This window comes from Micropterus salmoides, unplaced genomic scaffold, assembly GCF_014851395.1.
Source record: "Micropterus salmoides isolate LMB-PRFRI ecotype aquatic unplaced genomic scaffold, ASM1485139v1 Ms_hic_scaffold_7, whole genome shotgun sequence".
Classification (NCBI taxonomy): domain Eukaryota; kingdom Metazoa; phylum Chordata; class Actinopteri; order Centrarchiformes; family Centrarchidae; genus Micropterus; species Micropterus salmoides.
Genome location: NW_024044459.1, coordinates 22,886,954 through 22,905,105, shown reverse-complemented (window position 1 = coordinate 22,905,105; position 18,152 = coordinate 22,886,954). Strand labels below are relative to the sequence as shown.

The 18,152-nt window shown below is 39.9% G+C and overlaps 2 protein-coding genes across 4 annotated transcripts; one reads left to right on the top strand and one right to left on the bottom strand.

Moving 5' to 3' along the window:
• Window positions 1-1,294: 1,294 nt before the first annotated feature.
• On the top strand, window positions 1,295-3,107 carry LOC119891402 (kallikrein-14-like). Its single transcript, XM_038703026.1, has 5 exons — window positions 1,295-1,381; window positions 1,578-1,740; window positions 2,066-2,355; window positions 2,433-2,569; window positions 2,659-3,107. The coding sequence occupies exons 1-5, from the start codon at window positions 1,342-1,344 to the stop codon at window positions 2,803-2,805; spliced, it is 777 nt and encodes a 258-aa protein (XP_038558954.1). The 5' UTR covers window positions 1,295-1,341; the 3' UTR covers window positions 2,806-3,107.
• Window positions 3,108-5,125: 2,018 nt separating this feature from the next.
• On the bottom strand, window positions 5,126-18,082 carry naa35 (N-alpha-acetyltransferase 35, NatC auxiliary subunit). Of its 3 annotated transcripts, XM_038703024.1 has the most exons (24): window positions 17,914-18,082; window positions 17,464-17,546; window positions 16,090-16,218; window positions 15,954-15,987; window positions 15,135-15,249; window positions 14,871-14,945; window positions 14,415-14,582; window positions 14,116-14,182; window positions 13,941-13,984; window positions 13,785-13,835; window positions 13,207-13,290; window positions 12,894-13,008; window positions 11,509-11,687; window positions 11,345-11,404; window positions 11,027-11,133; window positions 10,776-10,842; window positions 9,472-9,570; window positions 9,160-9,338; window positions 8,904-9,040; window positions 8,723-8,790; window positions 8,487-8,627; window positions 8,150-8,272; window positions 7,800-7,880; window positions 5,591-5,650 (listed from the first exon to the last, which is right to left on the bottom strand). In XM_038703024.1, the coding sequence occupies exons 3-24, from the start codon at window positions 16,208-16,210 to the stop codon at window positions 5,591-5,593; spliced, it is 2,175 nt and encodes a 724-aa protein (XP_038558952.1). In that variant the 5' UTR covers window positions 16,211-16,218; window positions 17,464-17,546; window positions 17,914-18,082. The 3 variants fall into 3 exon arrangements, with proteins under 3 accessions (XP_038558950.1, XP_038558952.1, XP_038558951.1); XM_038703023.1 differs by lacking the exon at window positions 17,464-17,546; XM_038703022.1 differs by lacking the exons at window positions 17,464-17,546; window positions 17,914-18,082 and having other exon boundaries at window positions 5,126-5,650.
• Window positions 18,083-18,152: the final 70 nt, after the last annotated feature.

Genomic DNA, 18,152 nt, shown 5'->3' with positions numbered 1-18,152 from the left:
CATGGTTTCATGAGTGATTTATTGTTTGGTGTAACCAATAAAACGGGCTAATTACATGCATGGTCATACCAGTGGTACCCTCCATAAAACTTTAAGTAATACTTACGTAAAAAATATCCTCAAGCACACACATTCAGTGTTCATGAGAGAAAACATGTTTTATAGTTATTAGGCTACAATTTCACTATTCAGTTAGAAGATGATCCATATTTCAACAGATAAGCAAATAAACAGTCAAATGAGAATAGATAGCTGAGCATTTGTATAGATATATAAGAGTATCAGAACAAAGACGTGGCAATTAAAATAGAATGGTTATGGGTTTATAATTCACAATTTACCTTTTTACTACAGAACATTACACAGTTTCAGAGTCTAGCATCAAAAAGTTAAAATACAAAATAATAAAACAGCAACAGGAGGGTAAAGTTAGCATGAGGACTTAAAGGGCATGTGTTACAGCCTTTATTTACAGTATTACAAGACTTTGGGAGGCGAAAGATGCTGCGCAAAGCAGTATTTGTGTAAATAAATAAAAGATAGAAAAGGACAGAAAAAAAGAAATCAAATGTAGTGATAGAAATGTAGAAGAGTTTGAAAAGAAAAGGAACACAAATAAAACAAGCGTTACCGTTATTAACAACACCAACACCCCAATTGATACTCAGAAATATAGACCTACTCAAACTTCATTCATTCATATTTCATGCAAGACCTTTAAGTACTTGCTATATATAAATGAGAAATACTAAATTAATATTAAATTTCAACTCTGTCATTGGTGACCTAAAGTGTTAAACAATTTCATTTAACACATACTGTACTGTACGATCAGCCGTAAAATTATGACCACTGACAGGTGAGGTGGGATATGTTAGGCAGCAGGTGAACATTGTTTCTTCATAGTTGATGTGATGTGGTCAGTTTTGGTGTGATCTCCAAAACTGTCTGCAGTGGTCAGTACCTATCGAAAGTGGTCCAAGGACGTAAAAGCGGTGAACCAGGCTAAGAAGCAGGATTGAGCAAAATTTGAAATAAATCTAATTTTGACACACAAATAGAAGTTATCATTACAACAAAGGTGCTCTGATCTGGTCTTGCAGTTCATAAGTGGTGTTTGTATTCAAAATGCTGCACAGTTCTATAATAAAATCCACAATTACTGTCCCAGTCTTCTACTTGTCCCACCCTCTCACTTATTCAACTGCCATATATGGAACTGCACATAATGAAAGGGAGGGGACTGGGAGGCCGACAGCCTCTTATAGCTTTGTAACGCTCACTATAAAAAGATGAAGCATCAGACAGCAGCCACCTGAAGTGATCTAGATCAGAGGGACAATGATGAATCCCTGCTTTGTTCTTGTTTTGGCGCTCGCTGGTGAGTTTTTTCCCCCTTCCACTATAATACAGTCAAATTTTTATCTGGAAGACATTATTTCCTCCTGCATACAACTGCCTGTTAGATGCACCGGATTACTCAACAAGCAAAAGTAAACTGCAGCTCCTTCTTTATGATTTGAACCCATTTATCAGCCTGAAGTTGACGAACCGCCTGCTCATCTTCCATTTGTCAGGTGCTGCATCAGGGGCCATTGAGAAGAGGATCCTCGGGGGTAGGAGCTGTGACAAGGACAGGCAGTATCATGTCCAGATAGAGTCTGTCCAGCCGGGCAAGACATGTGGAGGCTCTCTGCTCAACACCCGCTGGGTCATCACTGCTTCTCACTGTGCAGAACAGTAAGGAACATTCAGCACCCCACATAATGCATAATGTATTCTCAACTGAGTGTTACAAATTGATTTTAATAATAAAACATATGCAGTTGCTGTATAACAATTATCTTTTTAGATCTGCATTATAAACTAAATAAAGTTGCCAATAAATTTAATGTGAAATAACAACTTTGTGTCAGGACCATTACGAAGCTTGCATCAGAAAATTAAATCAGCCAAATAATAAAAGTGGAAGCGAATTACTGCCTTTTTTAATTATTTTGCATTAATGTTTGATTTACGTCAATCTCATGACAAGTTTTCCTCTCTTTTTTTTTTTTTTTTGCAGGATTGTGAAAGTGACCCTTGGCAAAAACAATGACGTGTCAATTTTCACAAAAGCATTGTCTTTCTTTAAAGGATCGTCCAAAAAATATGAGCAACAGATTAAAATTGAACAACAGTTTACCTTCAAAGGAGAGGACGGGCGTCCCCATGACATCATGCTCATAAAGCTGAATGAGGATATGTCTGGTAGCCTTCCTACCATCAAGCTTCCTCCTGTTGGGTGTACCAAACCAGAGAAGGGTCAGCAGGTTGAGGTCGGAGGCTGGGGAGCCAAGAAAGCACATGTGACAGGTGAGCAACATGGAGACACTAGATTCAGTTTTTGAAAATAGATGTCTCTTATCTGATGCGTTGTTTTAAATTCTCAGCCAAACCATCCAGCAGTTTGAGGTGTGCCAGCACAGAGATCAAAGACTGTGGTGAGAATGATAAACCTGGTACTCAATACTTCAGCGATGAAACCACCACCATGTGTGCTCATAAACCTGGTGTGGAGGCCTGCTATGTAAGCAAACCATTTTATATTATATTTGTTTAATTATCTAACTTATTTTCATATGTGAAATGATCACACCTCTGATTTCTCTCTTCCAGGGTGACTCGGGTTCAGCTGTGGAGTATAACAAACTCTTGCATGGAATTATTGTCAGCAAACCCACTGATAAGTGTGCAAACCCGATTGTAATGCTGGATATCTGTCACTACAGGGAGTGGATTGAAAAAACCATGCAGGAACATTGAGTAAACCTCACAGTTTAATACAGAAATCACATGTGTACTATACATCTCATCATCTCATTTTAATTTATAATCATAATCACCTGCCTTATTAACTTAACTTCATGTTAGAGTAGTTTACATTAGAATAAAACTGAAAAGATTCAGGGGGCGTCAATAACAAGTATGGTTACATTGGTTAGGTGAAAGAACTGAAGCAAACAAATGATATAAGTGCATTAAGGACACTGTGTTATCTAGATGTCTCCGAGTTCCTTCTGTAAAATCAAAATTTTCCCATGAATAAAAAGATGTGATCTTGCAACTGACTGACTACTCTCAAATTCTGTTCGTATTTTCACTTTACATGGGACGCGCGTACAGCCATGGAGTATATACAGAACATAGCAACGTTTTACTTGTACTCTACAACTGCCGTTTACTACTTAAGGTCATTAATTTGTTCAAGTACCCCCAAATCACTGTTGATTTAGACCTATACTATAGCCCAATAATGGTGTGTATCTCCATAAGTCTGTATTATATTCACTTGTAATTGTTCAGTGGTAGTGCAACACAATAAAAGCTCATTGTCTGTGTGAGCCAAATGTATTGCAAAGGGACCTTTACATAGCTGGTTTTTCAGTGAGCTAATTTAGCAAATTTAGATTTTTGTCAACTGTAAGTCTTTATTTATTTGTTGATTAGGCAATTAATACAATTAGAGGACAGCTAGAGATGTGAAGCGGGATCACTATTTTTTTTAAGCATGCCATGTATCAACACACTTTAGTATGTGTTTTTTGAAAGCATACTAACCAATATATTGCAATTGGTAACCCCAGGGGGGCCACCAGGATTTTTGGGCCCCATAACAAAAAAATCTAATTGGACCCCCTCTGCGCAGGTGTTGTCACCACTTCTCTATGACTAGGGAGCCAGGGAGGCTACAGTTGTAGCCACGGAGGCTACAGTTATGGGGAGACTGGGCTGCTGCTGACTCATCTGTTGTTAGTCTGCTAAAAGGGGCAGGGACAATGATTTAATATGAATATCTTGTTAAACGTTTCCCTGCACTGATTAAATGTTGATGAAATGTAGGCTAACATTAGTCTGTAGCTAGCTAGCTTATTTCACTGTGGACATTAAGTTAACAGGTTAACACCACTCACAGACTAAAGGCTGCCCACCTTTCTTTGGGGTGGTCGGTCAAAATGTAGGTTTACTTTTTGGTCAATGGGGATTTTTAACTTTCACTGCCAAAAACAAGTAAAAACAAAGAGATCATTCGTTTTATTATTATATTTGAAATATATTTATACTCCATGATGATGATGGTTTATATAATGTATAATATAATATAATTTGATATTAGTTTCTAATTATTTTTTGGGGCCCCTGTCAGTCAGGGGCCCCCCTATATGGCGCCCATGGGTAAACCCCAGTCTTAGTGCTGATTTACCACATTTTGCTGTGCCGCAAACAGGATTTTGGATGACGATGTGGCCAAGGACCAATCACTGAATAGATTTTCTTATTAGGGATTTTCTCAGATAAATTCACATTGAATGGTGAAATTCCTAAGAGGAGTTTATATTCAACACACATTTAACCATAAAGAATTTTCAACATAATACATTATGATATAGGCCTGCATATGTATATGGGCGCCATCAAATGCACCTACTACTCCTGTATTGCCCGCTATATGAACTGTGTTTGCCTCTGTCGCATTATGGGGGTGGTGCTGTTGGGAATTCGATGAAAGGCGTGACAGTGTGTGGGGCTGTAGCGTAAGTGCTATAATTGTTTCCATGACTATTCGGCTTATTGATGGTTATGACGGTCAAAATCATCAGCATTGCTGCGTTTCTCCTGTGGCAAATAAACGAAGTGTCGTCACCAACTTGAATTTAACTGAAAACGCATTACTGCGCAGTCAGTGGTGAGATCACGTCCCTCACCAACTCGCTGACAAAGTTCATGGCTGCTGTCCGACCCCGTCTGATTAACTGCGAGTCATCAGAATTCTACCTCTCCTCTCCGCATGTCTGTCTCCACAGTGCCATCACAAGCCCTACTGGCAACTCCTAACCACTTCAGAGACCTCTTGAGCCCTCTTAAATAAATGGGAGTGTAAGAGTGATTCTTAGCTTTGAGAAATTTGATAACTTGCTTTTATTCTCAAGTTTAAAAGTAAATTTCATGAATTCTCAGCACTTAAGAATAAAATGGAAAAATACTTAGAAACATTCTTCTAAGCAGATTGTGCTGTCTTGGTTTCACAACGCAGACTGATGCCCACATGAAACTGCCGCTGCACAAGATATATCAAGATACTGTGGTCTCTTCAGACTCAACATTTTTTATTCAGATAAGCACATAAATACATAGAAAGGTTTCTGATTGACTGATATGCACCCATTATCATTACAGTTCTACTAAAGCCTTCACAAGACAGGCAGCTTATACAAATTTCCATTGGCCAGTTCTTTGCAAAAAAAGCACCTGGACTTGTGTCTGACTCTCTCTCTCACTCTCTCACACACACACACACACACACACACACACGCACACAAACAGATGTGGATTTTGACTCATTTAGGTCCAGTTGTGAGTTCTCTGGTCTGGTTTCTCTTATCACATCTCTGCTTCAGGTGAAGAAAAAAAAAAAAAGAATTGGGTGTGTCAAACACTCCTTTATAGTCAAGTGTATCATGCTCATTGTTCAGACATGGACTGGACCAGGGCCATTGCACACTTGTTCAGGTGAGGGTACGGTCTTCATGATGTCACTCTCAGAGCAGAATCAGATAATCTTGACCACGGGAAAGTACTTGTGAGCTGAGAAGTCAAATTCTGGGAGCACCTGGGGATGCAGAAAAAAGGTTTTCACAATGTTGAACAGCTGTTTCAAAAGACATGAACTGAACTTCAGACAAGCCTACCACAATAAATGTTGATTAAACCATATAAACATTACAAAAAAAATATGAATGTCTCATTTTTTTTGTGGCAGCTAAACTTTTACAACTACATAAAAACTGCTAATTTGTCTTGGATTTATTTTCCACAAATGTGGAAATTTGTCTTTGGCTTCACAGGCCGATTAAAAACTACATAATTAAAAATCACAGTACAAAAACAATAAATAACACAACATACACAGTACAGACAATAACGGATGCGATTCCAGTGTAGAGACATGTTTATGAATTGAGAGAGGTTATTGCATTTGGTATGAAAGACTTTTTGTAAATGTTCTTAGTTGCTGCCGCTGCTCTATACAGGGTATACACACAGGAATCCTGAAGTAAAATTCAATACCTTTTTAAGACCTTTTCAAGACTTTTTCCAACATATTTCAAGACTGCCACGCCACTTTGAGCTGTAACCGATTAAATCTGCCACACACCTTTAAAAGGGATATTTTTGAGTTTTTAAAAGGAATTTAAATATATTTATAACATATTTATTACCTATATGTCATCAGGTTGTAACGCCACCTAACATTTGAGGCATTCACCAACTTTCTCAGTTGCCTATAAACAGCCTGTATGGGCCAACTGTTTTCTATGTGAAGGACTGGTCAGATTTCCTGCGAAAAGAAGCTGTCTTACATAAGCTATGACGTTTATACGCAATATTACAGCAAATCATGTGAAATACAGTGTAATTTTGTGTTTTAGTTGGTTTAAACTAGATAATGTGAGCTTGCCTGTAATGATATGTGTGATAACTTTCATCGACCACTTGATCAATACAACAAAATTCAAATAGGCCAGGAGGGAACAAAGATGAAGAGAGTGATGAATAACAGTAGTGTAACTTAGGCAGCATAGCACAGTCACAGCCTGGAGGAGGAACTGGTCTAAATGACTGTATTAGTATAATATTATAACATTAAGTTAGAAGTACATTGTTAACTTAATAGTAAACTGTAAGTTTGATATTAATACAGTATATTCATTATGTTCAATATAATTTCATATAATAGTATATAACTTACCACTAGTGTAATATTAATTCAAATTACAGCGGTTTCAGTTTGGGTTTGTCTTTTATTCATTAACTTTGTGCAAGAAAAATGCTCTAGGCTACATGACAGTGGGATACCAACTCGTCAATAATCATAACTGTTTATGCAGAACTATGAGTTCAAGATTTATAAAGTTTGTTGCAGCACATCAAGCTTTTTTTTTTTTAATGCTCCATCGAGGCTGCGATTGATCTGTTCACAAAAAGTGACATTAACAAGAGCATCGGCTTTATGAGAAGTTCAACGTGTTTCAATAAAAGGCACAGATTTAGCTAAATAGCCAGCTAACGTTAGTCAAAACCACACGCTCCTTGAATTTTCACGCTCCTTCATTTCCGATTCAGCTGCTGTTGGCGCATCTTGCTCTTGTTTTTCAGGAACGGGGCTGTTCAGGTGGCCACAGAGCGACCGGCCAACCGGGTTAATCTCGTTACTCCTGATCGCCACTCTGACTATGTTTTGGACGATTAACATTGCGGGTCCGGCAGGGTGGGAGATTACGGTCGGTTGTACTCGTAAATCATTTTCTGGTTCGCACGGATCTATTTTCTGGGGCGTTTACCAGTGAAATAGGCGCTCGGAAGATCCCTGCGCCCAACGTTACAGAAACGAGTCACAGTCGCTACTCACTGCCTGTCTAGTATTTTTGGCTATGCATTATAAATAAATACGTTTACCTACACTTTTAGCAAACAAACTTTTGGACAAACAGGATTTTCACATTGAAAAAAATATCTTCAAAATTTAATACCTTGTTAAATGGCGATTAAGACTTTTAAATACTTTTTAATGGCCTTAATTTTCACAAAATTGATTTATTACCTTTTAAGACTTTTTAAGACCCCGCGGACACCCTGTCTATAGCGCCTTCCAGAGGGCGTGCACAGGATCAGATTAATTATCAAATTACTTATTTTTTGATTTTATAACTGTATCCACAGAACCAAACGATAATCCAGGGAATGTTTTATTGTGTTACCTTCGTCTCCTTCTTGTGCCCTCCAGCCAGGAGCTTCATGACTACAATGTTGGGCTTGGCCACCTTCAGTATACGGTTCACCTGTTATCAGTAATTAACTGGTTATTGATAGTTGAGAACATCAGAAAAGGTAACTTCATTTAGAGCAAAAAAAATGAGACTGCTGTGCTTTTGAATGCTGATATACAAACTGATTTACGTACAAGTAGCACAGGTGTAGATGAGAATGAGATAAATTCGTACTCAAGAATCTGGGGACCCTTAGCAAATGAAAATCCAACACGATAAAACACAAAATAGGTTTCCTTTAAGAGGCGGCATTTATTTTACAATGGTAAACATTTCCTGACCTCAGGGTCTGGGCAGGGCACATTTTCTAGGATGAGCTTGGCCTGCTGGAAGTGTTTGCTGGCGGCCAGGTAGAGGTCAGCGGAGCCTGGTGGAGGATTGTACTTCTTCAGATCAGACATCTCCTGGTGAGGGCAACAAGGGCCGAGAGAGCAGGAGCATGTCAGACATAGGGCAAAAAGGGAAATGATTAAAAAAGGAAAGATACAAGTTGTTAATAGGAATATGGTGAGAAAAAAATGGGGAAATTAAAGGAAGAGAAGAGCGGAGAAGAAAGGACAAGAATAATGGGTTCTAAGGAAGGGGGGGACAGAAAATGTGGAGTGCCTGCTCCAGTACCTTGAACTGGATGTAGTGTACAGGTGGGGGGGTGACCACACTGTTGAAGGGGGCGAAGCGATGCTCATAGCGAACCTGCTCGCTGTCCAACTCAAACTGAGGCTTACGCACCTTCCCGTCCATATCCAAAGCCACCATAGTCTGATGAGAGAGGCAGAAGCAGAGAGAGGATGGATAATGCTGCAGTGTGTGTGTCAAATTGGAGAGAAGAGGGTGCATCTGAAGCGGTGTCCTACCTTGTACATGCCAGCACACATGTTCTGGTATGCTTGACTCATTGTAATCTCTTTGCTGAGAGGGCGAACTGCAGAGGAAACCCAAACAAAAGATCACACTTCCTCATTTAATGACATGGCATTTCTGTGCAGACGTTGGTTAATATGGCGTGGTCAGCCCGTACGCTACATTAGAGTGTACCTTTTTTCTTCTTCTTGGTCTTTTTGCTGCTGCGTCCTTTCAGCTGCTCCTCCAGAATCCGTTCCTCTGCCATCTGAGAGGAGTCGGCCCTGCTCAGAGTGGACATCAGCCATGCGTACAAGAACTCCGACAGGTACCTGCGTCCAAAAACAAACAATTATCAGAGAACTGATTTTCTGTGCTTTCACTGTGAGCTTGCGGCTGCCAGATAGTGTCAGCAGTTACCGGTAACATACAAATGTGTGTGTGCGCTCACCAGTAGATGTAGTAGTACTCGTGCATGCTGTACAGCTCCAGTTCAAAGCCACTTAGCAGGTACTGGATCATGATCCTCAGGTTATGGTAGAGGATCCAGGTGCCAAGACAGGCTAGATGCTGTCGCTGAGGCTCAAGTTTCATCAGCAAGCTATGCAGGGCTGCGTCCACCTTCTCTGCCTGCAGAGCACAAAAGAGTTTAGTCGTTGGTTTATGGGGCAATGTGTCCATTAATATGCAACTATAATTTTCGGTATCTCCACCTAACAATGCAAAAGCAGCGCTATCGTGCTTAAACATCGTAAAGAATCACCTCATCCTGCAGTGTGGCAAACTCTTCAAGAATGTGACCCAGCTTGTCTCTCTGTCGAGCTCGGTTGTGTCCGTGGATTTGAATCAGACTGCAGAACGGCTGTAGGGAGAATTGACAAGACACAAATAACACACATTCACCACTTGTATGTCTAGGGATATACTCAGTGGTTCACCCAAAATTCCTAAAATAACAGAATGTCCTGTGTCATCTCATTAGATGCCACAGCTCTCTTTTGAGGAAACAATTTCACAACTTTCCTCCCAAATGATTCACTTTTAAGTCAACTACTAAAACAAACCTACGCTGAGGTGGAAGCAGCCCATAAGGTTCACTAAGTAACTGAGGCGTGACAATGCATTACATTACACACACACACACAGCCATCAAATACCCCGCTGGTATAATAAACTGGCCAAAGGAGGCCATAGAGGCCACTTACATCAACACAAGAAAGCTCATCACAATGCATGGAGGGTTTCACCCGAAATCCAGGACCCTGAGACTGTACACCAAGCGTAGCGAGGGCTAGTGAGTGTCAAGACCACTGTCCAGGATGAGACAACAAAGATCTAGGAGTACATTAGGAAGATGGCCCCCAAAGATGAAGGGCTTACTGAATACCTCAGGCAGTAGAAACCCGAGGGTGAGGACAAAGAAGACAAAGAACCGTCACGGCATGTACCACAGACAAATAGAAGAAATGGCTGATATCAAGAAATCCTACCAGTGGCTGTGGGACTTCAAGATCCAGACTGACAAACAGATGACGGCTAACCAACCAGACATCGTGTTGATCGACAAACAGCAGAAGAAAGCTGCAGTGACAGATGTGGCAATCCCAAGCGACATCAATATCAAGAAGAAGGAACACGAGAAGCTTGAGAAATACCAAGGGCTGAAAGAGGAGCTAGAAAAGATGTGGAAAGTAAGAGCAACAGTGGTGCCAGTGGTAATCGGAGCACTGGGGGCTGTGACCCCCAAACTGGGAGAGTGGCTACAGCAGATTCCAGGTAAAACATCAGAGATCTTTGTCCAGAAGAGTGCAGTCCTAGGAACAGCTAAGATACTACGCAGAACCCTCAAACTCCCAGGCCTCTGGTAGAATACATACCACCCCACAAGAGGTGAGAGGGGGATTTTTATACACACACACACACACAGGGGTTAAGTGTCTTGCTTAGAGGCACATTGGTGGATGTATCACAGTGGGAATTGAACCCGGGTCTCTCACACCAAAGGCATGTGCCTTATCGCCACCCCAATGCACAATCTAACTGTAACTTAGAGTACAGGTAACGTACCCTGGAGCAGTGCGTAACAAAGGAGTCAATGTAGTCCTTGGCCTGGTGGTTGTTAAACAGACAACACCTGGAGAGACACACACATACGCACAATAAGCATCGAGAGACACAATAAGCTCACTCAAGAGAGTTTGCATATTATTGCATATAAAAACAAAGTTCCAAATTAACATTAGCTAACATAAATACTTGAATGACATCACATGATTCACATGTTAAGTGTGCCATTATTTCACTGATGACAGACTTACTTGTAGGAGAGGACAGGTGGGCTGACGAAGTATCTCAGAGCATCTTTAATCATGTCCTGCATCAGGTGGGTCCCGAACACTTTCTTATTATCGATCAGGAACGTTGTCTGGATTTAGGAAAACCACCTGTTTAGCTTTTCTATACTGAGTTTTAAACTGTTTTCAATTAAAAGATTATGTGATATCACCTACAGGTTTTATTAACTGTTACACGTATATAAACTTCTAAAACTGTTCGCATATTTCAAAGAATCTCTCTGTAGGCATCAGAGAGAAAGCAGTGACTGTTCGGAATCAAAATGGCAATTATGAACTCACCTGAAGAAGAGATCTGGAGAGCACACAGGGAGACTGCTCACTGAACTCACAGAAGAAGTCCTGGGAAAACACGGTATTCATATAGTTAGTGAAATGGTAAAAGCTGCTTATCTAAGGTTACTGGTTCAGAATGTAAAGATGTAAAGATATTGAAATGTGTTTACCAGTATGCCGTGCAGGTTGGTGGTGTTGATCACGTCACAGACAGTCTTGATGCGTTCTATAAGTTTGCCAAAGTAGGCCACCATGTCTTCCCTCTTAATGATCTTGGCGTAGCGAGGAAAGGTAGGTGGCAGCAGTCTCTGGTTTACCAGGGGCTCAAAGCCCATCATGATGGGGTGATCTGCAGCATACACAGAAGAAAACCCCATAAAGGATAGGATAAGAATAGCCTTTGTTGTCTGCCTTGGGAAAAATTGGTCTTGGCCATTCAAGAGGCCACAGGGTCTGGCAGCACACAACCATGGCACACGAATAACATTAAACATATACAGTCAAACAACACATAACAGTGCAGCAACACATAACACTTATATTACTGCATGATATACAACAGTTACACATTCACCCACAGCAGCCGTAGTGGTAGATACTGCACGATACAATTGCATGATACAGTATTCCCCACAATAAGCAAACTGTAGATATTGCGAGTGTGTGCCTGTGTTAACAAAAAGTCACATTTCATAATTATGTGAGTAATTTCGAAAAAAAAAAAAAAAAAAGCTTTCTCAGCTAAATGTTGTACAGTGGAGCAAGATAAAAGTTTTTATGTTTTTAACAGACATCAGAGGCAAAGGAGGTCCATTTAGATTGCACTGTAGTGCAATTAAGGATGCACCGATCCTCTGACAAGGGGGCCGATCTATTCAAATAAATTTCCCGCGTACTATGCAATGTGTAGACCCGAACATTTTGCTAGGGGAGCTAACATAGCATGGAGGAAGCTAAAAACAAGGGGTCAGCAGTTTGGCTACTTGCAATATCTGCAAAGCCAGTGTTTCGAGGCGTGGCAGAGGCACTGCAAAATATAACACAACCAACTTAATCAGGCACCTGCAGACGCATCAATCAATAGGTAAGATAAGTACATCATAATTGTAACCGTCTAGGTTGCCATGGTGAATACGTAACTGTATGGCTGGAAAGTAATAATATGTGTAATGGATGCACGATTTCATGTTTGCAGACATTGTCTCTGTGTGAACACTGATTAAACTCTTATGTTGTTATTGGAAAGTGTTATGGGAAAGTCAATTGACCTGTGTATTTCAAGTGAATGCGATATACTTATTGTGCTAGCCATAACACGTCTGAATTATCCAGGTGCAAGCAGATGAGTCAGTCTGTTTTTGTGTATTTGTTCTGTGTATTAGTTATGTTTTGTCTGGCTACAATGTCCTACAGGGTGCTGTATGTATGTTGCATTTCATGTTTAGTTGTCCTGACTAATTCCTAAACTGAATCATACGCATGTGTAGTGTATGTATGTATGCATGTATGCATGTATGTGTGTGTTTGTATATATATACACACATATATATGTTACCTCCTTTAGTGGTGTCATTCTGTGACTGGATGCCGTGCTGAATACTGGAATGAATGGCTGATAAGAGATCAGCTGCCTGAACCACAAGCTTCTGGGCCTCGCACACTGAGCTGGTCTGATAAAAAGATAAAACCATAAACAAAGACACACACTAAAACAAAGAAGAAAATGACCAATTTAACATACAGGTGGCTACAAGTACAAATGTAATACATTCATCTTCACTGCTCTGCAATAAGCAGAAGATGTGGTAGTCATTAACGCTGTCATTAACTGTCAAGGTCTGATTGTGTGTACGTGTTGTTTTTTTTACCTCTTTCTTGGTAAAGGTGATCAGTGCAGTCAGTAGAAGGCGTGTGAACTTGATTCTATTGAAAAGTGCCAAACACTGCTGATGCTGGAAAAATAAAAGTATGAGAACATTAGAACAGGCTCACGTGTACATGCAAAGCTATTAATACACGTATTTCCAAATTAGTCTTTGGAGCTCCACAAGGCACAAGAAATCACAGAGGCTGGATTTTAGTTTTGTTTTGACCAAGACAAAGTCCATTTTTGGGTATGTTTTTTTTCCTTCCATCATTATTATTATTATTATTACTGAAATGAAACAGGTAAAAATTCCCACACTCTAATAGACACATAGCAAATTATACCAGGCAGAGACTGAGATGAAGGGTTTATGGTTTCATTTGTGGCTGAAAAGGAGGGATACTAGGCTCAAGTAAAGAGTGGACTCAATCTGATTTGCTACTTGTAGCACTAAATGTTTTGTCACAAACAACTAGTGTTTAGCTTTCAGATGGTCAAAAATGTTATTGAAAAACATGCCTTTTAACAAAAAACAATCTGCAGCAAAAACTCCACAGAAAGAGGATTGGCCTGACTTACCTCCAGCTCAACCTCTGGGTTTCGCTGCTCACCCTGTCGACTACGGGTGCTCTGAGGCAGTAGAAAAGAAACCAATAAACAGTTTAATACTTTTACATTTGTATCAGCAGTGTTTCACTGAATTGACTGTGGCTCAAACTGGCAAAGAACAAGCACCTTAACTTTCCTCTGTAACTCATCCTCCACATCTTTCAGCATACCTGGTGGGAAGAACAAATGAGACAGAGAGATGACATCAGCTATCAACAGTATTAATCTGTAATTGCTTCAGTTGTCCACAGTACACGTGAAGCCGTAGTCTTGATAAACTATCACAATTCAGTACTTGTACCTGTCACCCGCAGGTCTGTGACATTATTGGCCATCTTGAAACCATAGGTCATGGCCTGGAAATCCTCCTACAGACACATATGTGGTAAGTCATCGTTCAGACATAAACTTATGACACAGAGTTATCGATTACCTGACCCATGAGGAATGTAAAAGCCTAGGCAACAACTCAAATACTGCCACACACATTTGCAAATGTTGTAGTGATGTGTAACTTCCATCCATTTTGATGCCCCCCTTTCAGATTTCAGAACAGTACAGTATCAAAGATGCACACACAGACTGTTTTTAGTTGCTTACCTCCTCGAATACAGCAGCCTTGTTGACTTTCTCTCGGGCAATGTCGCACACCTTTAGGATGCCCAGGGCAAAGGCTTTGAGGGCTGGCTCTTCAATCAGGTCGGGGTTATGGACGTATAGACAGGTGAATACAGTCTGCGCCAGGGAGTGACCCTCCAGCCATGTGATCTAAGAATGCACACAAACATGCACACATGAGTACTGGATTCCCCGTAGTGGTGCTGATCTAAAATTAAATGGGCTTTGATGACGATTTTAAAATCCCTGAGACTTCCCAGGAGTTTTCTGTCAGAAAGTATTTTCGTAACCCACTAACACTGCGCTCACTCTTATGATGTGCTTGTGGAGGGGTGCTACACAAAAAAGAAAATGTGGCCTTCATGTGTCAATCAAATGCAAATCTCTGTATTATATACAAATCCCACACCGTTTACAGTGTGAAAAAATGAAACTCACCAAACAGCAGAAACATGTGTCTATGATCCCGATGAGTTCAGGATAACTAAGGTCTTTCACCTTGATGGCACCTTCCTAGAATAAACACAAGAGAGTAATAGAATACTTAGACCTAGGTGGTTAATTATATTGTTTATATTAAACCAGACAATACAATCAGAGCTGTACATTTCAATTAAGAAAATCAGACTTTCTGTCTTACTTCCTGACAGTTCACCGTTTTCACTGTACAACGGTGACAGTGACAGGTTAGCGGTACTGTACCTTGATAGCTTGTTCAAAGTTGAGCACTTTCCTGTTGACCTGGTTTCCAATCATTCCTGCGTCCATCTTAGGATCCATCATCTCTATGGCTGACATGGCCTCAAACAGACCAAACCTGCCACCACAGCAGAACGCTTAGTGTCCAATTTATACGTGTGTGTGTGTGTGTGTGTGTGTGTGTGTGTGTGTGTGTGTGTGTTTATAAAAGGTTAAACAAATCTTAGATTCTGAATACAAATATCAATTGTAACATTTATGGACTGATCCAATATGTGGGTTAATAATATTGGTTAAAGGACCAGTGTGTAGGATTTAGTGACATCTACTGGTGAGGTTGCAGATTGTAACAAACTGAATACCCCTCGCCTCACACCCTCTTCTTCCAAGCATGTAGGGGAACCTAAAGTGGTCATGAAACTCACAAAAAAACGTAAAAGGTCCTCTCTAGAGCCAGTGCTTGATTAGTCTGTTCTGGGCTGCTGTAGAAACGTGGCTGTTCAACATGGCGGACTGACATATTGGATCAGACCTGCTCCCTCTATAGATATAAACGTCTCATTCTAAAGTTAATAAAAATCAAATATGTTTATGCAAGGATTAACAATCATTTCGTGTTTCACTGCAATTACTCTGTCTTGTCAATGCTATGACATTCCTAAAGCAGTATTTAGATTTCTGGACATTAAACCTCTCTACTGAAATCAGCATTGATACATTTTTTGGGAGGGTAAGAAGACTGACTCACGTCACCTAGCAGTAAGTGGAAAATGTGTTTTTGTCATTTGAGCGAACTGCTCTGTAGCATTCTGTCCTACTCACAGTTTGTCATGAAGCAACTCTCCAAGGTTCAACTCTGCATGAATAAAGCATGAGGACAAAGAAGAAGGAGAAACACATAAGTCCATTTCATAACCGCACACATCAGCACACACACAAACACAAGCAGAGGCTGTACCTTTGCATGCACCCTTAAATTCATGTGTAATATCAACCCAGTTGGCATTGTTCTTCATCTTTTCTGGGATGCCCAGCCCCCAGCCAGCATCATCATCCTCAACTGCTGACTTCATCACCATTGTGACTACTAAAGACAAACAAGGAGAGGAGAGAGAACTAGGACAAAGTGTTCATAATGTTACAAAATACCAGCTATTACAAATATTTTTTAACAAGGGGAAAATGTCAAACTATTTTGTGACAGGTTGGGACTCCCGGGCCTGACTGCAAAACTGATCATGTTGACAAAACATTAATTTAGGAAATGAACAATACTGCAACTCCAAAACCAGCATACCTAAATGGAATGCAGCTATTATGTATTTATTATTACTTGTAGTTAATTAAACCTGTGTTTTAGAAGCCAGACTGCCCACAGTAAGACAATTTTATGAGATATAACATCTTTGCACTAAATGAAAACCCAGCACTACATGATGGGTTAAAGTCAGAAGTCACTGTGATTTCAGCCAATGAAGATGCTCTGGTCTCATAGCATTGCAATGCAGTAGTCAGCTGTCTTTATTAATCATGACCTGAAAAATACATTCACACAATAATTTCTTCACTATATCCACTAGATTTTCCAAAAGCTAGCACTCTCCTGGCTAATCAAGCTATAAACATGCAACACAATCTACAGTCAGGTCACATACTCAGACGTTGTCTCCATGTGAACACTGATTAAACTCTTATGTTGTTATTGGACCTTATTGTGCAGTGAGGGTACGTCAATTGACCTGTGTATTTCATTCAATTCTGTCTGAATTATGATATGTCTTTCATTTTGTTGCAAGTTCATTGGAACTTTCTAAACTTCTGTTTCAATTGTTCTCGGTCCAGGTGCAAGCAGATAAGTCAGTCTGTTTTTGTGTATTTGTTCTGTGTATTAGTTATGTTATGCTGTATGTATGCTGTATGAAACCTTTACACATCAGTGTTTATACTTGACCTGTACTACTGGAAATCTGGACAGGCAGTATATTATGATCTAGGGCAACAGGGAGGATTAACATCATGCTCTGTGAACCGACTTGAGAACCTAAAAAGGTGTAAACTGCACGCACTGGAAAGTCTCCACCTTTTAAAACAAGAATGTCAGTACTGTGGCGGGTAATCCACCCCCTCCCCCCACACACATACACACTACTGTACAATAGATTTATTAATCTTTCTTATCCTTACATGGCTTTATAACACACCTATAATATATTCCGAAATAATAATAATTAATAATTTTACTTCTCTAAATCATTTTAAATTAGATTTATGTAACTACTTGAGCTAAGAGGTAACAACTGCAGTGATATTAACACACTGAAATCGATTTTACCTGATCACATGAAGGTAATTTATAATTACAGTTAAAGAAGATATTGAGGCATTTCATTCAGTCTGGCATTGGAAGTCATCTCACTGAGAGAAAAAAAGAATTTAGCTAACATAACAACAAGTTTATGTCAAACAAACACAAGAGAATAAGTCTGTGAGCTTTTCGCAGTATTATCAACACCAGTGTAAAGCTGACCCAAATTTGCAGTTCAGGTTGCTCATGCAAATATTAAAAAGAGATGAGATGCATAGGACATGTTTGCTACCGATCACCAACGTCAAAGTAGCTTGTAGTACCGTGTGCTAACATGCTAATGTTACCCACAGTGGATGTTTACTATGAACAAAGCCTGAATATCGACAGTTTAACTGGTCATTCAATTTGATCAGGTATACAATACATGAACACTATTATCAGAAAGCCATATTTTCGTTGTAAATTTGCACGTACCTTAGTATTTTCTATTTACCATGTAGCTAATAAGGAGCTCTTCAAAGACTGTACTAATTGGCGCATAAATTAAACGTCACTTGCCACTGTGAACCTGGGAAATGTAGTCCTTATATGTTATACTAAAGCTCCAGCCCCAAATGAACAGCGTATGGCTTAAAACCTGGCCAGTGAAGGTATAAATCTATATTAATGTTATAGGAAGTTTATGATGCACTCATATACAGTCTATGGATGCA